Source organism: Salvelinus namaycush, chromosome 22 (genome assembly GCF_016432855.1).
Source record: "Salvelinus namaycush isolate Seneca chromosome 22, SaNama_1.0, whole genome shotgun sequence".
Classification (NCBI taxonomy): domain Eukaryota; kingdom Metazoa; phylum Chordata; class Actinopteri; order Salmoniformes; family Salmonidae; genus Salvelinus; species Salvelinus namaycush.
The window spans coordinates 9275347-9303157 of record NC_052328.1 but is presented as its reverse complement, the minus strand read 5'-3'; the positions used below and the strand labels follow the sequence as shown (position 1 = coordinate 9303157).

At 43.1% G+C, this 27811-nt stretch overlaps 1 protein-coding gene across 5 annotated transcripts; it reads left to right on the top strand.

Annotated features, from left to right (window-relative positions):
- Positions 1-506: 506 nt before the first annotated feature.
- On the top strand, positions 507-25954 carry LOC120017527 (eukaryotic translation initiation factor 3 subunit A-like). Of its 5 annotated transcripts, none has more exons than XM_038960347.1 (23): positions 507-673; positions 6386-6576; positions 7571-7707; positions 8172-8335; positions 10718-10917; positions 11784-11992; positions 12140-12311; positions 12592-12696; positions 12902-13000; positions 13568-13684; positions 14071-14256; positions 14586-14933; positions 17157-17261; positions 17404-17517; positions 21261-21383; positions 21637-21790; positions 22899-23098; positions 23593-23681; positions 23783-23800; positions 23917-24338; positions 24579-24741; positions 24915-25102; positions 25396-25954. In XM_038960347.1, the coding sequence occupies exons 1-23, from the start codon at positions 625-627 to the stop codon at positions 25605-25607; spliced, it is 3765 nt and encodes a 1254-aa protein (XP_038816275.1). In that variant the 5' UTR covers positions 507-624; the 3' UTR covers positions 25608-25954. The 5 variants fall into 5 exon arrangements, with proteins under 5 accessions (XP_038816275.1, XP_038816273.1, XP_038816272.1 ...); XM_038960345.1 differs by having other exon boundaries at positions 24558-24729; XM_038960344.1 differs by having other exon boundaries at positions 24558-24741.
- The last annotated feature ends 1857 nt before the right edge of the window (positions 25955-27811 follow it).

The window sequence follows — 27811 nt, the reverse complement described above, 5'->3', positions numbered from 1 at the left end:
GACAGAAGTGGTATATCAGACCATATACCATGGGTATGACAAAAAAAATACTTTTATAAACTGATTACCAACATAAAGGCACCCTGGGGGTTTGTGGTATATGGCCAATATTACAGGACTAATGCCTGTATCCAGGCACGTCATGTTGCGTCATGCTTAAGAACAGCCCTTAGCCGTGGTATATTGGCCATATACCATACCCCCCATGCCCTATTGCTTAATCATAGCAGTCAAACGAGTTAAATTGACATTCATTGATGGAAAATGATCTGACGAGTTTAATAAGGGCAAATTATATTTTCTCTTGCAACATATTCAAATTAGTTTATTATGTCATATCATAGTTTGCAACAATTATTATTTTGATAAACTTGTAACTACTATACATGTGGCAACTCTCCTCTTGCTGTGGGGAAAAAAATTGGCTATTTTTCATGCCTTTTGTGCGGGTTTTGAGTAGTCGTTTGCTTGGGCTTTATTTCGAACCTGGCAACCCAGCTCACGAGGTTAATTCCTTTCCCAGGAGCTTGTAGAGTGGGTGAATGCCTGGCTCGGATGGACCGGTGAAATTAGTAAAATTCACCTAAACCAACCTTCTCTTCATTCCGCGAGCAAGGCCATAAAATGCCGGCATATTTCCAACGACCGGAGAATGCTCTCAAACGGGCAAATGGTGAGTCGTAGAGGGTGATTTCCTCGATGTCATCGCTTGCTAGCTAGCAAGCTACACTAGCTAGCCCAAGTTATGTGTATTCATTGTTGGCTTGCCATGGTTAACGTAACAGCTAGCTACGCATGGCGGGGAAGCCATGTTTCAAGTATACGCTCGTTCAGGCCACCAGTGTCACTAGGCCTAAGAGTTAGGGTTCCACCACCCACAATGACGTTAAATGTGTCATGGCCCTGCCAATTCAGCAAGATTTGCCGCTTGAAATCGAAAATCACACAAACTATCAGATTGTCCCACTGACATCAAAAAAGTACCTGCCATCTTTGCTCACACTGACCTAGATACATTTAAACATAAGCACATCCTAGCCCTGAAGGGGCTTTAACCTGCATGTCGTGATCGCGTTTGGTGTAGGGCAGGGGTGTCAAAGTCAAATGGACGGAGGGCCAAATAAAAAATTTAGCTACAAGCCGAGGGCCGGACTGTTCGAATGTTCATTGAAAATTTTTTAAATGACGCATATAGTCTAGTGAACCTAATTGAACCTACTGAAAACCTAACAAATATATTCCAATATGATCAGATAAATAAAGCAATATTTTCTTATGGCTCTGTCAGTAATCTTTAATTTTCAACAGACACAAAAGACAAATTTCCTTTATATAAAAATCCCCATAACATGAACATTAAATGAAAGAAACCGGTATTCAAGGCACCATCAGTAGCCTATATTTTCTATTTTAGCAAAAGTGGGCTAAATTTACTTCAAAGAAAAAAACAATAATAGCAATTTTCTATCATCCACTCAACTGAAATATTTTTAAAATATAATTGGATTGAAATACAATAAAATAAAGTGCAAAAATCTATTAATCAAAAACAACACTTTGTTTAAGGAGAAGTAACATGCAGTGAAAACAAATATTAAACTTTAACTTTTAAACTTGAACTGAGTAAAAACTCTAAATATGTGATTGCACAGTAATGTTCACTTGTTTGAGGTTGAGGGTGATACTTGGTGGTGTCCCATCTTTTCCACAAGTTCATCAATGTTCGGGGTAAGGCTCTGAGCTGAGGAAATCCTCAGAATTGAGTGGAGGTGTTCAGCAGTAAGTCGACTTCTGTGTGATGTTTTGTTCAGGTTCATCAAAGAAAACAGTTGTTCACACAGGTATGTGCTGCCAAACATAGACAACGTTTGAGCAGCCTGGATGCGCAGCTGGGGCATTGTGTCGGGGAGGAAACGGGCGAACTCCGCAGCACCCACTGCCGCATATTTTGCCCTCAGTGCATCATTGCATTGGAGGTCAATCAACTCCATTTGGAGGTTTGGTGGTGAGCTTTCCACGTCAACAGCAAATGGGTTACCGAGCAGTTCCAACCTGCTTTTTTGTGCTTCAAAGTCAGCAAATCGGCGTCGAAAGTCAGCGGCAAGCATACCTATTTTATCAGCCAACTGTGCGCTCGGGAACGCACTGGTAGAGAGCTTCTCTTTCATGGTCTGGCAGCTGGGAAAGTGGCTCAAATTTTCTTTCCGCATCTGCGTCTCCCACAGAGTCAGTTTGGTTTTAAATGCCTTCACTGTACTGTACATATCAGAGATGACATGATCCCGACCCTGCAGCTGCAAGTTCATTGCATTCAGATGACTCGTAATGTCACACAGAAAAGCCATTTCACACAGAAACATTTCGTCTCGGAGTTGTGTTGTGTCTTTCCCTTTGCTGTCCAAGAACAGACAAATCTCCTCACGAAGCTCGAAACATCTTTGAAGCACCTTTCCCTGGCTTAGCCATCGCACCTCTGTGTGATAAGGCAAATCACCATGCTCCGTTTCTAACTCCGTCAGAAATGCCTTGAACTGGCGGTGATTCAAACCTTTGGCTCTGATAAAGTTAACTGTGCGCGTGATGATGCTCATTACATGCTCCATTTTCAAGGCTTTACCGCACAACGCTTCCTGGTGTATGATACAATGATAAGCTGTCAGCTCACCTGTCGCGTTTTCCTCTTGCATCTTTTCCCGTATCTTCGCCACCAGTCCGCTCCTGTGTCCACACATCGCAGGTGCTCCGTCGGTTGTCAAACCCACGAGTTTTTCCCAAGGCAGCTCCATCTCATTTACACATCTTGACACCTCTTCATACAAATCATGCCCCGTAGTTGTGCCATGCATAGGACGTAAAGCCAAAAACTCCTCTGTCACGCTTAGGCTGGAGTCCACTCCGCGGATGAAAATTGACAACTGGGCAATGTCAGAAATGTCGGTGCTCTCATCCACAGCCAAGGAATATGCAATGAAATCTTTTCCCTTTTTCACAAGCTGCTCTTTTAGATTGATGGACAACTGGTCTACTCTCTCGGCAATGGTGTTTCTGCTCAGACTCACATTTAAAAAGAGTTGCCTTTTTTCTGGGCAAACTTCGTCACAAACTTTAATCATGCAGTTTTTGATGAAATCCCCCTCCGTAAATGGCCGGGCTGATTTAGCGATCTCTTCTGCCAAAATAAAACTGGCCTTGACAGCAGCCTGGCCTTGTGATTTGGCTTTTTTGAACAGAGCCTGTCGAGATTCCTCTGCCTTTTGTAGCCTTTGTTCCATGTCCATATTCTTGTTTTTGTCCGCGTGTTTCGTTTCATAATGTCGTCTCAGATTATACTCTTTCAGTACCGCCACACTTTCTCCACACAGAAGACACACAGGTTTTCCAGCTACCTCCGTGAACATATACTCCGACTCCCACCTTGTTTGAAACCCCCGGTTCTCAGTGTCCACCTTCCGTTTTGCCATTTTTGATGGGTATCTGAAAGTTAATTTTACTGTGATGCTGACGACTGCTGTGCCAATAAATATTGAAATGAAGCAGCCTACTGCTCGGTGCGTCACCGTTGCATTGTGGGAAATGTAGTATTGGTGCGTGTAAAAGATCTGCGGGCTGCCGGCTTGCTGCGGTCTGCGGGCCGGTTCTAATAATAAATCAAGATCATCCCAGGGGCCGTAAAAAACCTTCTCGCGGGCCGGATGTGGCCCGCGGGCCTTGACTCTGACATATGTGGTGTAGGGGGACAAAATACATTTATGCACGATGGCACACGATAGCGCACGCGCGCAGCGATCGTGCATACATGTATTTTGTTCCCCCACACCAAACGCGATACGCAGATTAAAATATCAAAACAAACCCTGAACCAATTATATTAATTTGGGGACAGGTTGAAAAGCATTAAACATTTATGGCAATTTAGCTAGTTAGCTTGCACTTGCTAGCTAATTTGTCCTGGGATATAAACATTGAGTTGTTATTTTACCTTGAATTGCACAAGGTCCTCTACTCCGACAATTCATCCACACATAAAACGGTAAACCGAATCGTTTCTGGTCATCTCTCTTCCTTCCAGGCTTTTTCTTCTCTTGACTTTATATTGCGATTGGCAACTTTCATAAATTAGGTGCATTACCACCACTGACCTCGTTCGTATTTCAGTCACCCACGTGGTTATAACCAATGAGGAGATGGCACGTGGGTACCTGCTTCTATAAACCAATGAGAAGATGGGAGAGGCAGGACTTGCAGCACGATCTGCGTCAGAAATAGGAATGACTTCTATTTTAGCCCTTGGCAACGCAGACGCTTGTTGGCGTGCACTAGCAGTGGGTGCAATAATTGAATAACATACATTTCTAAATTTATTTTGCAACGCACGCGCCGAGAGTGGTGTGGTCACCCTGTTTGACCGCTGCGCCAATGTAACGGATGTGAAATGGCTAGCTAGTTAGCGGGTACGCGCTAGTAGCGTTTCAATCAGTTACGTCACTTGCTCTGAAACCTAGATGTAGTGTGCCCCTTGCTCTGCAAGGGCCGTGGCCTTTGTGGAGCGATGGGTAACGATGCTTCGTGGGCGACCGTTGTTGATATGTGCAGAGGGTCCCTGGTTCGCGCCCGTGTCGGGGCGAGGGGACGGTTTAAAGTTATACTGTTACATTGATGCTGTTGACCCGGATCACTGGTTGCTGCGGAAAAGGAGGAGGTTGAAAGGGGGGTGAGTGTAACGGATGTGAAATGGCTAGCTAGTTAGCGGGTACGCGCTAGTAGCGTTTCAATCAGTTACGTCACTTGCTCTGAAACCTAGATGTAGTGTGCCCCTTGCTCTGCAAGGGCCGCGGCTTTTGTGGAGCGATGGGTAACGACGCTTCGTGGGTGTCAGTTGTTGATGTGTGCAGAGGGTCCCTGGTTCGCGCCCGTGTCGGGGCGAGGGGACGGTTTAAAGTTATATTGTTACACCAATCGGGAACTATCAACTGAAAAGCAACAAGCGCTGCTGGTTAATGTTTTTTTAGAATTGTCTTGGGGCTCCTGAGTGGCGCGGTGGTCTAAGCTCTGCATCTCAGTTCTAGAGGTGTCACTACAGACACCGGATCGGTTCCAGGCTGTGTCACAACCGGCCGTGATTGGGAGTCCCATAGGGCGGCGCACAATTGCCCCAGCGTCGTCCGGGTTAGGGTTTGGCCGTGGTAGGCCGTCATTCTAAATAAGAATTTGTTGACTTGCCTAGTTAAAAAGGTTAAATAAAATAAAGATTGCATCTCCAAAATAAGGCCATACTAAGATTGTCTATCAATTGCAGTCGCTAGTTAGTCACCTTTAATTAGGATTAATGAGTAGGTTGACACATCTTGCAGTTATATTGTCGCTTAGTAGTACCAATAGTCGTTGTTAGTCAACATATAGCTGGTTTGGGGAGTAGCTACCCCATTCATAGACGCTAACTGCTTTAGCGCCTCTGATGATAGTATGTTCTGGTCGGGGATCTTTTGTTAAGAGCCCCTACGCTCGTTTTGAACTTTAAAACACATTGCATACGGTACAGTTTTGTAAACATAAGAAAAGTGTCTTTCATATCAGCGAGAAAATAAAAAATAAAAAAGGTCAAATGACTACACACCTTTTTGTAGGGTTACTTCTTGCGCTTCCCAGAGCAGAGCTGTTGTCAAGGAAGTGAGTTTTTGTGTTGATGCAGGACCACCCGCCTACTACTACCATCAACCAATCATGTCAATGCGGACTTATACAGATCCCTCCGCGTTATTAAACCATTTGGGAGGCGCACGGCATCGCCTTATGGAGCTCGATTTGGCCTCCGCAAGCCTCCGGAGGTTCCGCAATTGCGTCATACCCTCCATACGGAGCCTCCGGGCAGCATTGTAGGATCAAGCATAAATCAGCTATTAGTATAACCACACGGCCGTATCGCCATGTTTCAGCGCTTGTTTAAGGAAGACAGATGGAAGATATAGGTGGTCACCAGTGCCAATTAGCCATCTAGCGCGGTCTTAACACGTGTGTAAGTGTAACTGGGGAAGAAGTGTAGTTCGTCAACTGGAGGCACATAGCGTATGGATCTGTGCAAAACTGGTTTTGCAAGCAATGGTTATTGACGTTTCTAAACTTTCTAAACTTTAAAACACAGCGTCGGCATTGTAGTTCACACGCAGCCAACCGTGGGGGAAGCTAACTGCTGAAAACCCTATGTATAATAAGACAGGTTTTCAAAGGCTAGCTAAATGGTTAGGTTGATAGCTCTACCTTCAACTATCAGATCGGTTTTTAATCCATTTGGTGTCCCATCAATATACATGTTAGTAGCAACTGACTTACCTTCCAAACTATTATGCTGTTTGCCTCCATTTTCATGTCATTTGCTGTGTTTGTACAGAGTTCTTGGAGGTTGGCAAAAAGCAGCCAGCTTTGGATGTCTTGTACGATGTCATCAAGAGCAAAAAGCATCGAACATGGCAGAAGATCCACGAGCCCATCATGGTCAAGTACCTGGAGCTCTGTGTTGACCTGCGCAAGAGCCACCTGGCAAAGGAGGGTCTCTACCAGTACAAGAACATCTGCCAGCAGGTCAGTGGAAGCACACCCAGCCCTTTCTTTGATAACCCTAAATGTTGGATACTATTGGTCCTACTTAGTCACTCACCTGCCGGGGTTAAATGTCCAATGCAGCCGTTTTTGTCTCAATATCAAATCATTTCTGGGTAACAATTAAATATCTTACTGTGATTGTTTTCAATTAAAATGGTCAAAAAGAAACATAGATTCTTAGCAAAGAGCAATTTCTCAAGCAATAATTTTGATAGGACTGTCAGGGAGTGGTCTGAGTGGGGATTGGAGAACTGAAAACTACCTGTTATTGGCAGAAAGGTTTGGAACTCTTTCTTATTGGTCTATTAACTAATTTACTGCCTGGTGATGCCACCAGCCAGGCCAAAACTCCACCCCACCAAAACAGGCAGAAATTTCAGGCGGTCTTTTCAATCAGCTCTTACACTAAAAGAGAACTATCATCATTTTCACAGTATTATTCCAACCTCATTTTATACAGTACCAGTCAAAAGTTTGGACCACCTACTCATTCAAGGGTTTTTCTTTATTTTTACTGTTTTATACATTGTAGAATAATAGTGAAGACATCAAAACTATGAAATAATACATATGGAATCATGTAGTAACCCAAAAAGTTTTTTACAAAATATATTTTATATTTGAGATTCTTCAAAGTAGCCACCCTTTGCCTTGATGACAGCTTTGCACACGCTTGGCATTCTCTCAACCAGCTTCATGAGGAATGCTTTTCCAACAGTCTTGAAGGAGTTCCCACATATGCTGAGCACTTGTTGGCCTCTTTTCCTTCACTCTGTGGTCCAACTCATCCCAAACCATCTCAATTGGGTTGAGGTCAAGTGATTGTGGTGGCCAGGTCAAATAAAGAAAAACCCTGGAATGAGTAGGTGTGTCCAAACTTTTGACTGGTACTGTGTATACACATTAAAAACAGGAAAATCTCATTTTTGACTACACTGGGCCTTTAAGCATGAGCCTTTATTTCGTGATGTAGGTGAACATCAAATCCCTCGAGGATGTGGTTCGAGCCTACCTGAAGTTGGCCGAGGAGAAGACAGAGACCGCCAAGGGGGAGTCGCAGCAGATGGTCCTGGACATTGAGGACCTTGACAACATTCAGACTCCTGAGAGGTATTTATTTAACCAGGAAATAGCTTTGAGGTACGGGGCTATTAAAACTTTATTGTGATGGGCTGATACTATAATTCAGATATATTGGACCGTCTGCACACTTATTGTTACTACCTTTAATGGTGGTAACCATGCTAACAGTCCTGCTTCACCTCTGCTGTAAACCATTCAAGTGGTGGTGTATACCACCACAGTTGTATAACTGATTAGGGGGATACATAGAGGTGCGGAGGGCTGCCTTAATCGACACCCACGTCTTCAGCGCCCGGCGAACAGTGGGTTAACTGCCTTGCTCAGGGGCAGAACGACAGATTTTGTACCTTGTCAGCTCGGGGATTCGATCCAGCAACCTTTCGTTTACTGGCCCAACGCACCTACCTGCGAGGCTACCTGCCGCCCCACAATGTTGACGGTGCAGTTCTGTGAGCTCAAGTATTGATGCATAACTTCCTGTGCGATCCTAGTGTACTTCTGAGTGCTGTGAGTGGGGAAGACACCCAGGATCGTACAGACCGTCTGCTGCTCACTCCTTGGGTGAAATTTCTGTGGGAATCCTACCGCCAATGCCTGGACCTGCTGCGTAACAACTCCAAGGTGGAGCGCCTATACCATGACATTGCCCAACAAGGTGAGCACAATCTGAATATTAAACATGATGTACAGGGTGGGAAATTAACTTTTTGGTCCAACAGCCACTGTGGCAGATAGCTGGAGAAAAAAAAAATCCAACTAATTACACCAAAAATAACAAATAACGGATGAACATGCTTTGTAGTGTTTCTAAAACAAGAAATGTATTACTAGTAAGAAGTAATGTGGTATATTGCTCAGTTGAATTTTTGTGACCGGAGTCTTTTAACCAATCATTTAGATACAATAGTAAAACAGACACAGCTCTACAACTGAACATCACAAATCAAGTGATAAGTCTTATTTATTATTATTAGTTCAGGGCTCTAACGCTGACATTTTTTTACAATGAGTACATATGTCTATTTAGGAGCACAATGCAATTATTTGAGTGTTTTAATGATAAGGAATGACTAAAAATTCATGAATAAAAGTTTTTGGAGTGTTCCATGTTCAATCAAGCACAATGTACCCAAATATTTGAGTAATGTAGGTGAGACAGAAATGTTCAGCTGCTCCTTATAACTTCTACATTTGGGCTTTGGATTTATTTATTTCCCCCCCCAAATGCTGTGTGACCACCCACCAACGTGGCTGGTCAAATAGTCATTCTCCTCCGCCATTGCCAAAATCTACCCACATGTGGCGGGTGTTCATTTCCCACCCGGATGATGTACATGAGGGCTTGGTAACTAGATTCAGCCGTGGCAGATTTTTGTCAGAGAGGACGGTTGGGGGGGCCGGAAAATATTAGTAAGCCCAAAAGATTGTATTTGAAAATAACAATAATTTTGCACGTGTGCCTGGAGTGAGTGTAGGTTTGATATTATCTAACAATCTTGTTATTAGAAATATATATTAGTCTGAGATGCGTAAGTGTAGTATGCTGTGACTTAGTTTTTTTCCTAAAGTTAGGTTTACTCACTCTGTCACCATATCACAGTATGAAGTGTTATTATTTGGGATGCACGATATATCGGTGAACATATCGATGATATAATCTGACGATATTAGCTAAAATGCCAACATCGGTATCTGCCCGATGTCTAGTTTAACACCGTGTTAAAAACCGATGTCAAAGCTACCGTGCATACCTATGTAAAGTAGGTACATGACGTGTAACGCCACCTAAAATGTTGCGCTACACGTGCGAGACAGCATTCCTAACCTAGCCCACAATGTCTGCTGTGTGGATCGAGCAGTCAACAAGTCGAGCAGTCATTTGAAAGAGTAAGACAATTTCAGCGAGACAACTCAAAGGCGAAATCCATTAAAGCCAAGATAATGGAATTCATTGCCCTTGACAATCAACCGTTCTCTGTCGTGGGTGATGTTGGTTTTCGCCGACTGGTCGAGCACCGGTACACACTACCAAGTGCGCTATTTTTCAGATGTTGCCCTACCGAAGTTACAAAGTAGTAGCGTCACTGCTATTAGCTTCACGACATACATACTATGGAACACCGTTTGGGTCTTTGCGTGTCAAAAAAGATACAGTAGCACTGTCAAAGCTGGACAAAAAAGTCTGCAAATAAGCAAGCACCGGCAACGAACTATGTGTTTCCAATACCGCGTTGGTAATAAAGCATCATTTGTTCGACCGCAACTTCTGGGGTAGCTAGCTTTAGCTTGGTACCTAGCTAGCACCAATACAACCAGCCTGAAAACAATGACCAGTAGAAACTGCAGTCATTTTCATTATTCTTAGCAATGATTTAGGAATCCTTGTGAGTAAGTATTAGCTATGTTGTCACTTGTTATTCACCTATTGAAATTGAACTTCAGATCATGAAAATAAGTAGCTAGCCAGCTACTTAACCCTGTTGCCCAAAGCTAACATTATAAGCAGCCAGTTAGCTTCATCGGGCTAGTGAGGCTCGACCGGACCGGGTTATGTGTTGTGAAGCTAGCCACAATAAGGATTAGGCACAATAGTGGAATTTGCGGTTTGCCTTCAAAATAAAAGTATTCAATTGACAGTGATGCAAATGAATACAAAGAGTAGAATTATGCCATACTTTTATTTTGAAGGCTAACCGCAAAGTCCACTATTGTGGCTTATCCTTATTGTGGCTAGCTTCACATAGATGGGTCCGACCACCATTAATCAAATAAGAAGTGTCTTATAAATTAGGGTTATTTTAGATGATGACACCTAGCTATATAGTTAGCTAACTAGCTACTGAAACAGATTATGTCGTGTTATTTGACACGTCAAATACTATAATAATACTATCGGCCAGAAATGTCATATCGGCGCATCACTAGTTATTATGGTTCATAATTAAAGTCAACAACTGTCAGTGTTCTAAACGTTGATGTAAATTAAAATATATATATATTTCTCGTCATCCTAACCATATCCTGATGTGCTCCACAGCTTTCAAGTTCTGCCTTCAGTATACCCGTAAGGCAGAGTTCCGGAAGCTGTGCGACAATCTACGCATGCATCTGGGTCAGATCCAGCGCCACCACAACCAGAGTACGGCCATCAACCTGAACAACCCTGAGAGCCAGTCTATGCACCTGGAGACACGCCTGGTGCAGCTGGACAGTGCCATCGCCATGGAGCTCTGGCAGGTATGATGTCATATATGCAGGGATGGAAATTAAGCTCGCCTGCTCGCCTGAGGCAAGTGTTTTTCAGAGAGCGAGGGAAACTCATTTTAAGGTGTTTTATAAACCGCTGATTTGCACATGTATTAAAATGCTCTACAAGTGTAGCTTTAAGTCAAATTACTGCTCTGGGGTGGGTGGGCAAGCTAGCTGCGGGCTACTTAGCTGGCGTCTAGTGAATGTTCATGTTGACGTAGCTAGCTACAGTGTAGTTGATTGACATGCGAGTAGACTATTAGCCTCGATCCTCTGCCTTCGCGGCGGAGGGTAAACAGACACACACACACAAGCTTAGTGTGGTTGCCAAGGGAACATTGTTGCGTTTGACAGCTTTGTGTGAATAGTTGTCATCGGTAGCTAGCAACAAAGGAAAAAAAATATATTTGTTTTTGCAAACGTAACACCCCCACCACCAAAAAAAATAAAAAACTGACACAAACAAATAGTTGTTACAACCCATTGTGAAATGTTCCGGGAACGAGAGGTTTTCCAATATGTTTTTATGCCTGACTCTGACTTGATCTGATTTCCAATTTCAAAGCAAATACATAGGTCTATATCTGCTGGGCGCTCACCTCGCATATACGACTATATAAACTGGGCTAGTACCATCTTAGCCAGTCTACTAGCCCGGCTGGCCAGTGCCCAAAAGCCTTGAGTTCCATCACTGCATATGTAATTAGCTTGCAATATTGTAACTGTTGCATCTGGGAGAAGAATACTTCATCGTCCATTTTCTTTTTTCAACAAGCCCTTTTTTATCTACATTGTATTATGAGCATTGATTTTATGTGTTATGAATGGTGAAATTAGATTTTTGATTTTTACAGGAAGCTTTCAAGGCTGTGGAAGACATCCATGGTCTCTTTGCCCTTTCCAAGAAGCCCCCCAAGCCTCAACTTATGGCCAACTACTACAACAAGGTGTCCACTGTGTTTTGGAAGTCTGGGAACGCCCTGTTCCACGCCTGCACCCTCCACCGCCTTTACCACCTCTCCAGGGAGATGCGCAAGAACCTCACCCAGGAGGAGATGCAGAGGTATGCTAGCCCAGTCCTTACCAGTCTCTGCTGGAATATGTGGCACGTAGAAATATAATTACTAGAAAGGTCATTCGCAAGTCAGCGTTTGATAGGTAGATCCGAGGTGGCAGGTGCTTACGGCTCTCTTTTCTCTCGCTTCCTCAGGATGTCCACAAGGGTCCTCCTGGCCACCCTGTCCATTCCCATCACCCCGGAGCGCACGGACATCGCCCGCCTGTTGGACATGGATGGCATCATCGTGGAGAAACACCGCAGGCTGGCCACACTACTGGGCCTGCAGTCCCCACCGACCCGCCAGAGCCTCATCAATGACATGGTATATACACGCATGCATGGAACAGTATAGAAATAACCATGGGGATTTCTGTTTGTGAGCAGGCTGGGTATAAGAGGCAGGTGACAGAATGTCCGATATGTCAGACAATGTTAGGAGTTTGTATTTTAGTGCTAGACTTGTTTTAGTCTTGTGAACAACACGTAGATATACGTTTGTTTACTACATAATTGAAAATGAAAATAAACACGTTAACCAACTGCTGTTGCTTTTGTCGGGGGTTGTTCACTGAGTGCTATGTGTGTGTTATGTTTACCTTCAGGTGAGGTTCAATTTGCTGCAGTACATTGTACCTGAAGTGAAGGAGCTGTACAATTGGCTGGAGATGGACTTCCACCCACTGAAGCTGAGCGGAAGAGTAGCAAAGGTAACATTTGAATTCAGATTCAGAAAAGCTATAGTGTCGCGACATTGGGCAATTTGACAAGCAACTGTACAAAAAAACTATACACAATGTACAATGCAAACACACAATTCCTCTAAAAACGACAGCTATTTGTTACACGGCTGATTCATTTACCATTTTGTTTTCTTCATCTGTGGTATTGACCGGCCCCCCCTCTTCCTGTTAGGTGTTGAACTGGGTGAGAGACCAGTCGGAGAAAGAGGCGGACCTCCAGCAGTATGTTCCCCACCTGCAGAGTAACACCATCCTCAGGCTGCTGCAGCAGGTGACTTATTGTTCATTTTTCTTAGGCCTTTATACTTGATGGTCTGTTAATCTCACTCGTAGTTACACGTCGCGAATATGTGTCAAAAAATAACTAATCAAATAAAATGTTATTTAACTTTGTTATTAACCATGTATGTTGTCCTTGTTGTAATGCTATAGTGCAGGGATGGGCACCAGGAGGCCCGCGAGACGATTAAATGCCACCCACAATAGATTTAGTTAATAAATAAAAAAGGGAGGGGGGGGGGTTAGGATTAAAAAACAATTTGAGGCTACATTTGAACGTCTAAAACCTGATAGGTACATTAAAACTTCTACATACTTTCTATGTATTTTAAAATAACTGCCCTTTTTCCAGCCCACAAATTGGTTTTGACTAACAAAATGGTCAACAACAAAAAAACGCAGTCCTAATATGGCCTCAAGATGTTGCCCATCGCTGCTATAGTGTGTAATGCATGTTGTCACTGTAACAAAATGCTTTGTAACACATGTCATGTATTGTATGTAAGTTGTGGTCCTATGAGCTAATCACTGAACACTGTTTATTCTATTGGGATATTAGGTGGCGCAAATCTATCAGAGCATTGAGTTCAGCCGTCTGGCCTCCCTGGTTCCATTTGTGGATGCCTTCCAGTTGGAGCGCTCCATTGTGGACGCTGCCCGACACTGCGATCTGCAGGTAGAGTACTGGACATGGATTTTGCCTGAAACAATGAGATTCTCTGTGCAAAATCATACAAAGTGGACTTTTCAACTTAATCCGTTTTTGTGTTTTCATACCGATACACTTTGAATCCAATCAGTATTTCCACAACTGAAAGATGAACACTTCTGTTTATATTACACAGAATGGTCACAGGAGGTTGGTGGCACCTTAGTTGGGGAGAACGGGCTTGTGTTAATGACTGCCGAGGAATTGTATCAAATACATCAAACACATGGTTTCCAGGTGTTTGATGCCATTCCATTTGCTCCCTTCCGTTCATTATTATGAGCCGTTCTCCCCTCAGCAGCCTCCAGTGAGAATGGTACACGTGAAAAACATTTAGGAAACGTCTGTTCTAGGTTCGGATTGACCACACCACTCGAAACCTGAGCTTTGGTTCAGACCTGAACTACTCAACCAAAGAGGACTCTCCTGTGGGGCCGTTCCTGCAGAACATGCCCTCTGCGCAGATCAGGAACCAGCTGACAGCCATGTCGTCATCCTTGGCCAAGGCGATCCAGGTCATAAAGCCTGCATCCATGCTGGTGAGCACAGCCCCCTGTCGAGATAGCATTTGGATATGGATTGCAAGCCCTAAAAACGTCAAGTCGATAATGTCGCTGTCCTCCCTGATCAAATATCAAGACTTGCTTTTCTATCATCCCCGATGCACATTCCATAAAAGATTCTATGGTATTTAGGGCCAATACTGTATGTATTGTTCCATGCATATACATACAAACACAGCACCAATTCACATTGATACCGCATGAAACCCCCATTCATGCACAATCTCTATTGCTCCATTTCATTCTCGCTCAAACAAACTTGTCCCTGTCTCTCACTCTTCTACCCTCTTGTCTGCCATTTCCAGCAAGAGCGTGAGGAGCAAAGCCATCTGGCCATCACTGCCTACCTGAAGAATGGCCGCAAGGAGCACCAGCGCATCCTGGCCCGCCGGCAGACCATCGAGGAGCGCAAGGAGCGCCTAGAGAACCTCAACATCCAGCGGGAGAAGGAGGAGCTGGAACAACGCGAGGCGGAGCTGCAGAAGGTGCGCAAAGCGGAAGAGGAGCGCCTGCGCCAGGAGGCCAAGGAGCGCGAGAAGGAGCGCATCATGCAGGAGCACGAGCAGATCAAGAAGAAGACAGTGCGTGAGCGGCTGGAGCAGATCAAGAAGACTGAGTTGGGAGCCAAGGCGTTCAAATACTTCGATATAGAGGTAAACTACACATAAGCTCAAATAAGCTGTACATTATGCCACTCATCAAACATATTAACTTAGAGATCCTATTAAAGCTGCAATATGTAACTTTTTGATTGACTGGACCAAATTCACATAGAAATGTGCGTTATAGATCTGTCATTTTCATTGAAAGTAAGTCTAAGAATCGGTAGGTCTGTTCTATGTGCGCTATTTCTCTGCTTCCATTAAGTTTAGTTTTTGTATCTTTTTCTTTCGGTTTTGTACATCAGCTGAAAACACAATATTTTGGGATATGGAAAATATATTTCACAGTGGTTTAGATGGTACAATGATTCTCGACACTACTTGCTTGTTTTGTCATATAAACAGAAATTAGGCAAACTATTAGAATTTTAGCAACTAGGAAATGGAGGAGCGATTTCTGCATAGTGCATCTTTAGATTACTAGAGGGGCTATGTCTTAAACCCTCAAAGTTCCTGAATGGGGTGACAATGGCAGCCATATTGGTCAGGGAGAAATCCAAACCAATCTAATTGGAATGAAGGGCAGTAGAGGCATAATCCAGATTTGACTTATGCAGGAAAATAAAAGTAAGGCATGTTATGTAATAGAGTTAGAGTCAACCTAAAATATTGTCATATAACTATAAATACCCTGAGTATACATAACATTAAGGACAACTGTTCTTTCCTTGACACAGACTGAGCAGGTGAATCCAGGTGAAAGCTATGATCCCTTATTGATGTCACTTTGTTAAATCCACTTTAGTCAGTGTAGATGAAGGGGAGGAGACAGGTTAAAGAAGGATTTTGAAGCCTTGAGACAGTTGACATGGATTGTGTATGTGTGCCATTCAGAGGATGAATGGGCGAGAGAAAAGATTGAAGTGCCTTTGAACGGGGTATGGTAGTAGGTGCCAGGCGCACTGGTTTGTGTCATGAACTGCAACGCTGCTGGGTTTTTAACCCTCCGGCAGTTTCCCGTGTGTATCGAGAATGGTCCACCACCCAAAGGACATCCAGCCAACTTGACACAAGTGGGAAGCCATGGGGTCCTGTGGAACGCTTTCGACACCTTGTAGAGTCCATGCCCTGATGAATTGAGGCTGTTCTGAGGGCAAAAAAGGGGGTGTGCAACTCAATATTAGGAAGGTACAATACTGGTTTTATACCGATTTTCTGTTTAAATAGCCTCTATATGTAACAGATCATAAATGTCTCAGATGTAGTTTTCTTGGAAAGCTGTGAGTGCTATTATACTGAACAAAAATATACATGCAGCATGCAATAATTTCAAAGATTCTACAGTTCATATAAGGAAATCAGTCAATTGAAATAAATTCCTTAGGCCCAAATCTGCTTCCATGCTGGTGAGCACAGTCCCCCATGACTGGGAAGACACATATGCATCTGTTGGTCACAGATACCTTAAAAAAAAAAAAAGTGTGGATCAGAAAACCAGTCAGTTTTTGGTGTGACCACCATTTGCCTCATGCAGCACGACACATCTCCTTCGCATAGAGTTGATGAGGCTGTTGATTGTGGCCTGCGGAATGTTGTCCCACTCATCTTCAATGGCTGTGCGTAGTTGCAGGATTTTGGCAGGAACTGGAACACGTTGATCCAGAGCATCCCAAAATGCTCACTAACAGAGGTGTAAACAAATTTGTGTGCAATATTTGAGCAAAATAAGCTTGTTGTGCATATGGAACATTTCTGGAATCTTTTATTTCAGCTCATGAAACATGGGACCAACACTTTACATGTTGCATTTATAGTTTTGCTCAGTGTATATGATACCATATCAGTACTAGTTGCATTTACAACTAGTGTTGACATCATTGTTTGAATGGAATGTTAGCTTATTGGCAGTTAATTTGACAAATTAATGGAATCAGTCCTCTCAAGCTGGCTTGCTATCTAACAAACATACAGTGCAGGTAAATTCTTAAAATGTATTTAATTATTTTACACTATATAAACACATCTGGAAAACCATCATTGCCCAACTCCGTGAACAAAATGGCTGACCTTTATACCATCATAAGAAGGTTACTGTTCATTCTAGTATTCTAATTCTATGTCAATGATGTTAAGACAAAGTTTTTCCCCAATGGGTCATACCTGTATCAGTACCATAAGTGTAAAGCTGGAATGTAGATACAATCTAGAAGGGGTTTTGGAAAAGAAGTGTGGATGTACAATGATGAAATTAACTCTTAACCACCCTCTGCACAGAACCTTGAGGACCTGGACCCTGACTTCATCATGTCCAAGCAGGTGGAGCAGCTGGAGAAGGAGAAGCGAGAACTTCAGGACCGCCTGAAGAACCAGGAGAAAAAGGTGAAGACAGAATTTTCAGCAAATTAGGCGATTACATGTTTTCTGTCTTGCCTGTTACACAAACAGGTGATATATAAAGACCTCTACTAGGGGGGAAAATTACTCACTCAACATTGTTTCATGTGTGGACTGGTCCTTGCAGATTGACTACTTTGAGCGTGCCAAACGTCTGGAGGAGATCCCCTTGATCAAGAAGGCCTATGAGGAGCAGCGTGTCAAAGACATGGAGTTATGGGAGCTCCAAGAGGAGGAGAGGGTATGGCAAAATATTTCTTCAGTGTCTGTGCCTTTGTAAATCCTAAACACAAAGCCATCTAGGGCTGTCCCCAACCTCCCCCAAAAATCTTGGTCAAACTAGAGTTGTCTGTTCTTAAAACGTGTTTTAATCAAATCGACTATATTTACTGAGCTTGTCTGATGCTTTAATCACACTGTTTGATTAAATAATTAAGACACACAAATGACTAGAGGGTGTCCGACCAGCAATTGATTTGATTGTGCTTGGCCGGGCTCAGACTTGCTGCGCTGTGTTAAAAAAAAAGACAGCGAATGACTGTGTGACTAGCACCCGCTGTCTCTCTCTCCTCCCTGCTGCAGCGACCACCACAGAACATCAAAGTGTTTATCGCGCTCTCCGTGTTGCTGAGGCTGCAACATAATTACAGCTATTTCTGACTGACAAGTTATCGAAATGTAGGAAAAACATTCCCTATTCCCTCAACCCTTGCTGTCTTTACGTGACACATGTATGAATCACACGCATGTGACCAAAGACTTAGTCACATGGGACTAGTATTACTTGAGAGTGTTGGTTATGGAATTATTAGTCTAGAATGCCCGCTATTCCGGAGAATGATTCGGACGGGATTACCGTAATTTCCGGACTATAAGCCGCTACTTTTTTCCCACGCTATGAACCTCGCGGTTTATACAATGACGCGGCTAATTTATGTTTTTTTTTTTTTTTTTTTTTTTTTTTTTTCACAAGATTCATGCCGCCAAAAAACTGAGCACCGTCACATAATGTGACGTAAATCGAGCGCGCTCAAACTTGCCATCATTCTGATTACGGTAGTCATTTTGTCACCCTCATCATGGCAAAGACACAGAGAAATGCATATGATGCAGCTTTCAAGTTGAAGGCGATCGATCTGGCTGTTGGAAAAGGAAATAGAGCTGCTGCACGGGAGCTTGGCCTTAATGAGTCGATGATAAGACGTTGGAACTGTGCAGATCCGACTGAAAGCCATAACAATCGCCACCGCAATGAAGTTTGACTTTCTTGGTAGGCTACTGTTTACTGCTATTGATTTTTTATTTTTGTTACAAGCCGTGTTTCGTTTAAAAGCCTATTTATTTTTGTTACAAGCCGTGTTTCGTTTAAAGGCTGTGTAAAGTTCATTTGTTTCAATGTACCGGTAGGCACTTGCGGCTTATAGACATGTGCGGTTTATTTATGTACAAAATACATATTTGTAAAAAATTCAGTGGATACGGCTTATATTCAGGTGCGCTTAATAGTCCAGCAATTACGGTAGTTTTTTTCCCAAACTGCCCCCTGTAATTAGGATTATTTGTTATGTAAATCGACAATAATGACTAAAGCTTGGAGGTTTTTACTCTAGGCGTGAAGATAGGGCCACACTGATAACTCGAGCTTGCTTCCGAAGTTTTTAAACCACATCAAACTGTCTTTGGTATAGTGTCGCCATAACATTTGAATTGAGGAAGTGTGATCATAATCATTAGGATATTTTAGCGATCTACAGTACGTCCTAAATGCCCCCCAGCCTTCAGGTGTGAGCTAAACAGTGCAATTACACTTGAGATGTGTTTTAAGGCTACGGATGAGAAAGTTAACTTATCATTTCCAAGCGTTTAGGTCAGTTGTATGCTGCTGCTTTGTGATCTATTAACAGAAAGGGTTGCATTAAATAGCCAAAAAAATGTTTTACTGATGCATTTGGCAATATTCAATTCATACGCACAAAACATAAACAAAAGCATTCACTGTGAAAGTTGATAGGCTACATGTAAGCCATTCATATATAGCTTATGCACATTTATCGAATCAGTTATTGTTTTCTTGTTTAAACCGCGAGCAACATCTGTCAAACTCAGGCATTTCTCTCAAAACACAGGGATGTCGATTAGCACGGGACTAGTATTATCAGAGGCTATTCTGCCTGGAATTGTTGCTTTCCTGCCATGAAAAAATGACTGCCATGGCAGATTTGGACGGGACAAAAATTACCGATGTGATGTTTTGTGCTTGTGCACATAATTACATTACCCAACCTCCCCCAGTAAAACGAATCCCGTCCAAATAGGGCACAATAGGGCCTGACCTATAGCGTATCATAATCAAATTGGTTATTACAAACTCAGAACACCGTAACACATGTGACAGGAAAATGGATGCAGAGGACCTGACAAATAAACTTGAAACGGGGGAATGTTTACTGGTTGCTCAGGAGGTAAAGGGAAAGTCATACGTGTGGAATAAATGTGACTAGTTGTGGAAAATATTGGAGATCAAGAAAAAGAAGGTAAGGAGCAAGCACTGCGTGCATATTATGTGTGCCAAACAGGTAGATTACAATATAATTTCTCTGACCGTTTGGAACAATGTAAACAACACTGAATAAATTATAAGCGTACCAAAGAGTCTGTTGTAAACATTTTTTTGCAAAGCCTTTATTACAGCAAAGACTAAAAACAGTTGCGTTCAATCATGAGTGCAATTTCCAAAATGGAAGGATTTATTTATTGTTTAAGCTAATTATTCAAGGCTCACTTAGTTTTTAAATTAAAATTAAAATGTTTGATTGCATTTCAAATCATGAATGACTCCTATGCTTTGTGATGACATAAATGACTTATGACTTATTGATTGATGCAGTAGCCTATATAAGTATTGAAATATAGGCTTAAGTAAGTTACGGTATTAAGACTAAACTGGATACATTCTTGGGCCTGCAGCTCAATGGTGGTTACACAAGGCTGCTATACTAAGCCTACTGATGATAATGACATTACTTATGATCATAATAGTAATAACATTAAGAAGTAGATAAAGAAAAATGATCGTTATTATTATAAATAAAAAAATTCTGACAATTTGGAGCAGTGTAAACCACAAATTATTAATAATACCAGAGAGACTAAGGAGAAAAAAAGTGTAAATTATTATTATTATTTTTTTAAATGGTGAAATTGTTTACTTGAAATGTCGTTGCGTGAGGTTTTTGGCTCACGGAATCAGTAGGCTGTTAAACCAACGGAAGCAGGATCTGTCTTATTTCTGTAGATATATTGATGATTCATAAAGCCAGGCACCTTTAACAGTTAGGCTATTGATTATAGACCTAATTAAGTTGGGGTTTTCGTAGACAATAAGGCAAGGGCTGTTTTCTCATCTCCTCATTCTGCTGCTGCCGCCGCTGCATTGTTCTGATCACTGATATGCTGGTTAACTTTGCTATTATGCACACAGCAACATGGTCAAAGAAAAGGGCCTCAATTCAACAGCCCACTGATGTGTTTCTGAACCGCGGACAGTGACCACTATCCAACGCGGGAGAGCGCATTTTGTTTTAAAATAATCCGATTTTTGTTGGTGTTGCACCATTGTTCTTATGTAATATAACCATATACAATTTCAGTATCACATGTCTTAGACTGATGGACTATGCCATCCCCATGGCCTCCACAATGGATCAGTCATCTCAGACAGGTGCGAATCAGACATGTCTTGTACACCATGATATTTTTATTTTAGCAACTGCTCGACTAAAGAAATCTCGGTCGACCAACAGACTATCAACCAAATCGACCAGTCGACTAACCGGTGTCAGCCCGAAAGCCATCATAGATAGGATGCATGGACTGAGCGCTCTAGTGATGTCAGGCTGACTGGTCCATGTTCTTTTGTGTAATAAAAAAAAATGGTGGTTACACAATGGTCAGTGATTATGGTCCATGTGTTTTGTGTTGTAGATCAGCAACATGAAGGTGGATCGTGAGAAGGCCTTGGAGCACAAACAGAGGATGTCCAGAATGATGCAGGACAAGGAGAACTTTGTGGGCAAAATAACCGACGCTCGCAGCTTCATCTACGAGGTAAACGCCATTTGAACGTGCATGAAACCACAGATTCTATAAGCCCATTGACAATGACATTAAAGAGCTATTATCAATTGCTACTAAGAAAGCAGGAATAACCAAACAAAAGTAATACCAGTGTCAATGGTGTTTCACCATGAGTTATTTTGCCGGTGTTCTTTTTCATCATATAAAGAACACAACTCAGTAAGAATGTTATGAGTTGAAAGCGTTGGCCTAAAATGTCTTTGTTCTTCTTACCTTCTCCAAGGAAAAAGTGAAACAGTTCCAGGAGCGCCTGGTGGAGGAGAGGACGAAGCGTCGAGAGGAGAGGAAGATCCACCGCAAGGAGGACCGTCGCAACACCTTCTACCGCAATAAGGAGGAGGAGGCCCAGCGCATCCACGAGGAGCAGCTCAAGAAAGGTACCTCAAGAGTTACCTCTCAGGTCCAGAAATGACTTGATATATAGAATGACTGTCAAATGAACTTAGATCTAGTCCTCTGAGTTTCTCTTAAAGGGTGGAATACAGGGCATTTAAAAATCTACCAGCGAGTACGATTTTTTTTACCAGCCAAAATATTATTTTTTCGCTAAAGTCACACCAACAAAACACAAAATAAACAGATGAGAATGTTTTGTAATGTTTCTAACACAATAAATGTATTACTAGTAAGAAGTAATGTGGTATATTGTTTAATTTTTAACTTTTAACCAAAATATCACAGATGAGGCAAAAATGTTTACCATACACTTTAAGGATGTGAGGTTACCGTGGTAACATGACTGTTATGTTTGCCTGTGCGATTGAGTCTGACTAGTAGAAGCGTTATCTTTTCCCTAGCAGTTTAAACTAAAATATAGAAAAACAACCTAGCTTGTGAGCAAAACAATGTAAATAACCAAGAAACAGAAGGACAAAGTGTAACTTTAGTAGACTTTCGATTCAAGTAAATTAGACCCACTTTTATGCCTGTGTGCAACGCTTCTAAAAATGAATCTTTCAATCAGCTCTTCACGTGCACACAACCCCTAGCTTGGCGGTGTTGCATCACGAGGTGGAATAGGCTATATAGGATTCCTAGTTCTTTGACTTTGTGCGATTAATTTTCCAGCTATGAAACAAAACAGCGGAAATACTTTGAAAACAGCTACTGCAGCATTTATTTTGCTATAAATGTGATCATATTTGACTATTTTTAGTCACAGATGCGAGTGAAACGCTCTCACTGTGGAGCCCTGACCTGCCACCAACATGGCTGGTGAAATAGACGTCTTACCATCCAATGGCAAAATCTACCCGCATTTGGCAGGTGTTAGTTTTAGGCCTTGGTGGAATAGTTTAATTGATGTCAATTGAAGATGTGTGCAAAAACTTGAGTTATGCGCACAGATTTAGGTAGGTTAGATTTTGGGTCCAATGTGGTTTTTGGTTGGAGTTTGTTCATCTAGTTGTCCAATGTGACGCTTGCCCCATAGTCTTCAGTTGTCCTGTGTTCTGTGTTCTATGTATTATCCATGTGTTGTTGCAGAGCGCGAGGAGCGTGAGCGCATTGAGCAGGAGGCGCGCGAGGCGGAGGAGGCGGTGTACCAGGAGCGCCTTGCCAAACTGGAGGAGCAGGAGAGGAAGCAGCGCGCCCGGCAGCAGGAGATCGAGGAGCGCGAGCGCCGCAGGGAGGAGGAGATGAGGACCCCTGCTAGGTCCGAGGAGAAACCCAGAGGAGAAACCAAGGTAGCCTACTACACATTCCCGCCAACATCTCCCAGAGCACTTTCACACAGCCTCACTTTGCCTGTTGAGTCAAAGATGACTCACTTTAAAGGGGTGTTAAGATCAATATCTAATATTAATAAATGGGTTTTATGTTGCGCTTTTAATGGACCCAAAGTCACTTAAAAGTTTTGTTTGCTCAGTGATGATTCTCCTCCATTGATCGCTCAAAGAGCGACATGAAATGAAATGCACTTCTATTTCACCGGCGAACTGAGAGCGACAAGCACAGGCACCCGTCTGAAAGTAAAATACAGCTATTTTCCCCCTTCACAGTGTGAAGTGTCTTGACACTTTGGGTGTAGAATGTAGTCCTTCACCCTGTCGACTTAGTACCCCGTTAACTTAAAATTGAGCTTAGATAAAGGTATATTGAGTAGGATAAAATGATCATACTTATGTTATAAAGGTAATGAAACCCGTCACTCAGTGTTGGACACTCTTTTCCTCTCCAGGACTGGGGCGCTGAGAAGGAGGAAGGAGGAGGAGGATGGAGGAGGCGTACTGAGGTTGAATCAGAGAGGCGTCGCCCCGTGCCTGATAAGTGAGTGTGATTTCATTCAGAATGTGTTTTTGAAGCTCTTCATCTGGTTAAAAATAATTTTGTGTTCACTGATCAAAATACTGCTTTATTATTCTCTATAGTGTCACCGTACAGGCTAAGTGAGTGGGATTTCATTCAGATTGCAAATTTTAAGTATTTTACCTGGTTTAAAATACTTTGTATGTTTGTGTTCACTGTCTTATAACTGTGCTGTGCGTTCGCTCGGTCTCTCTAGGGACTGGAGAGCCGAGGGCCGCGAGGATGTCGGCGAGGACAGAGACCGAGAGCCACCCTTCAGGAGAGGAGGAGACGGCCCTCGCCGTGGCGGAGACGATGACCGTGGACCCCCGCGCAGGGGCTTCGGGGACGACGACCGCCCCCTGCGCAGAGGCATGGATGAAGACCGTCCACTAAGGAGAACCTTTGGGGACGATGACCGTGGTCCCAGAAGGGGAGGGGACGAGGACCGCGGTCCCCGCAGAGGCTTCGACGATGGCCCCAGGCGTGGTTTTGATGACGGCCCCCGCAGAGGCATGGACGAGTCCAGGGCCCCCAGACGCGGTGCTGATGATGACACCTGGGGCCCCAGGAGAGGGGGAGATGACGAGAGGGGAGGGCCCCGTGACGACAAGCCATGGAAGCCCGCTGTCCGGCCCGGTACGGATGCGTTTTTCATTTAATCTGTTCCAAATATGGATCATTGAGTTGATGTGGTTGCATGTTTGTCTTGTGTAGTAAGTGTGTTGTTGTTGAAAGTGCCCTTGTACTTGTTCTCCTGTAATTCTGTTAACTATTTATTGAACTTCCAATAGTAAATGTTTGTGTAGTGGCAACTGTTGCCAGTTCTTTTCACACATTGTGCTGGATCATGGGCAGTTGCTCTGGTGTCTACTTCAGGTGGTGGCTGGCGTGAGAGGGAAAAGGCCCGCGAGGAGAGCTGGGGTCCACCCCGCGAAGGTGGCGGCCGCAAGGAGGACGAAGAGAGCGAGAGGGAGGAGAGAGAGGAAAAACAGGAGAGCGAACGCTTCCCAGAGTGCCGCCCACCCAGGTCAGACACACAGTATGTGGACTACAAACGGCACTACTGTGATATGGAGGCTCATATACCGTATGATCAGGAGTGGCCCTAAACGGGTGGATGGTTTCACTGATATTGTGAAAATAAAGTAGCATACGTGTGTTATGGCGAGGTGTAGGTTTTTTTGTGGAGTAATGGGGGACCTCTGTTTTCAGGGAGGAGGGTGGTGGAGGTGGTGGTGCCTGGAGAAGGCCAGGTGCTGATGAGGCGCCCAAGAAAAGCTGGAGAGACTCTGTTCGTCAGGAAGAGCCTGCCCGCGAGGACCGCCCTCCTATCCGTCGAGAAAGACCTGATCACAGGGATGACCGTGAACGCCCCCCACCCAGCAGAGAGCCTGAAGAAGGTAAGACGAGCTCAGTCCTCTGCAGATACGTTTAAAGTTTTGCTATAAAGCTTTAATTTAAACCATTTAGCCAGCAGGTGTCCCCACTTGCTTTGTATTTATTGCAAGCGTCAACCGGTATCAAGCATCAACCTGTTACTGCAGCAATAGTATCATACATTGCCTATACCATGAAAATCAAGACTACTGTAACCCCTGTCCTGTGGTGGTATTTCCAATCTGGAGGAGGTATTTTAAACAACACTTAGAGTTAAGATGCCATCCCCTAACGAGACGGGGTTCTGTGCACACAGGAGGCGGCTCCTGGCGCCGTGCAGGTGACGACAAGCGTGAGGAGCGTAAAGAGGAACGTCCGACTCCTCCCAGACCCAGAGAGGGCGAGCGTGAAGAGGACGGAGAGAAGAGCTCCTGGCGCCCCGAGAAAGACAAAGAGAATGCTGGTGGCCCTAAGAAGACCACCGACGAGACCGACGATGACGGCTGGACCACTGTGGCCCGCCGCTGAGTCCACCCTCTCTCTAAGCATCTGCTTCAAAATGCCCCCGCAATGGCTAATGTACCCCTTATTGCCGCCAGCCTCCTAGTGGTTTAACCTTGGCCTAAGCTGATGAAAACTTTGGCATAGCAAAGCTGTTTAATTGTTAAATCAAATGTGTCATCTCATCAACAACTATCTCTATTGCCAATGAATATGTATTTTGTTAAAGTTGCTTCTTAACCTAAAAAGTAGTTGATTCCCATTTTGATGTGCATTCCTAAGAGTATCTACACTGAGCGAAAATATGAACGCAACATGTAAAGTGTTGGTCCCATGAAATAAAAAATCCCTGACATTTTACATATGCACAAAAAGCTTATTTCGCTCTATTTTTTGGGTACAAATGTGTTTACATCCCTCTTAGTGAGCATTTATCCTTTGCAAAGATAATCTATCCACCTGACGGGTGTAGCATATCAAGAAGCTGATTAAACAGGATGATCATTACATAGGTGCACCTTGTCCTTGGAGCAAAAGGCCACTTTTAAAAGGTGCACACAACACAATGCCACAGATATCTCAAGTTTTGAAGGAGCGTGAAATTGGCGTGCTGACTGCAGGAATGTCCACCAGAGCTGTTGCCAGAGAATTTAATGTTAATTTCTCTACCATAAACTGCCTCCAACGTCGTTTTAGAGAATTTAGCAGTATGTCCAACCGGCCTCACAACCACAGACCACGTGCAACCACGCCAGCCTAGGACCTCCACATCCGGCTTCTTCACCTGTGGGATCGTCTGAGGAGGAGGAACTAATTCTGATCGGCTGGGCCTGGCTCTCCAGTGGGTGGGCCTATGCCTTCCCAGGCCCACCCATGGCTGCTCCCCTGCCCATGCATGTGAAATCCATAGATTAGGGCCTAATGAATTTATTTCAATTGACTGATTTCCTTATATGAACTGTAACTCAGTTAAAATCTTTGAAATTGTTGATGTTGCGTTTATATTTGTGTTCAGTTTTTGTTTGTCTATTCTGCATCCGTAGATAAACCATTTGTCTGGGATTAATGGGGGCTGAACTAGAGCTGTGTTTGTGAGACGAGGGCCGGGGCCGGGTCTTTTATACAAAAACCTCTGTAGAGTCAGAATGGTTCAAGCTACAAACTATTAAAAGCTATCTATGAAAAGCTGAGACTTTCACAAACTTGCACGTGACATGTTTTGATCTATGATGCTTACAAGCCACACAAGAGTCGTTAGAAGGTAAGATTCTTCTACATAGATCATAGGAAATCCCATGACATAGTGTCTATAGTACTATAATAAGCTCACATAGTTATTTTTATTTTAGGATAAAAAAAAAAAACTTTATTTAACTAGGCAAGTCAGTTAAGATCAAATGATTTACAATGATGGCCTACCAAAAGGACTCGGGACGGGGGCTGGGATTAAAAATAAAATGATAGGACAAAACACATGACAAGAGAGACACCACAACACTACATAAAGAGAGACCTATGGCAACACAGCATGGTAGCAACACAACATGACAACAACATGGTAGCAGCACAAAACATGGTACAAACATTATTGGGCACAAACAACAGCACACGAGGGCAAGAAGGTAGACAACAATACATCACACGAAGCAGCCATAACTGTCAGTAAGTGTGTCCATGATTGAGTCTTTGCATGAAGAGATGGAGATAAAACTGTCCAGTTTAGTTGCTGTCACAAACTCCACATAGTTGTCACTGACTAGTTGGATATTAATTTCCCAGTGAGTAAATTATTTCTGTACTTAACAGCATTCATATGACTTCATTTTTATCAGGCTTTTGCTTTGGCAGACCTTATTTTTCAATTGACATTTGTCAATAAAAGTCATGAATGCAACTATCAAATTGTGTTGTGTTCTACTTGTAGCCCTGGTTGTCCTGAAAATAAAATGATAAAACAATTAATTGTGAGGCAATTCATGCCCATGCATGTGAAATTCATAGATTAGGACCTAATGAATTTATTTCAAATGACTGATTTCCTTATAACGATCTGTAACTCAGTAAAATCTTTGAAATTGTTGATGTTGCTTTTATATTTTTGTTCGGTATAATTGGTCTCACTCAATATCTAGTGTCTGGTTCTATTTTAAATCATTCAACCATATTGCATGTTTATAGATAAAACTTTTATTAATCAAGTGCTTTGCGCAACAGTTGACTAAGTACAAGCT

Excerpts from the sequence above, each read along its gene's own strand:
- LOC120017527 (XM_038960344.1), top strand. The coding sequence starts at position 625 with ATGCCGGCATATTTCCAACGACCGGAGAATGCTCTCAAACGGGCAAAT. Across the intron at positions 6,577-7,570 it reads ACAAGAACATCTGCCAGCAG|GTGAACATCAAATCCCTCGA; the intron begins GTCAGTGGAAGC and ends TTCGTGATGTAG. Across the intron at positions 11,993-12,139 it reads ACCCAGGAGGAGATGCAGAG|GATGTCCACAAGGGTCCTCC; the intron begins GTATGCTAGCCC and ends TCGCTTCCTCAG.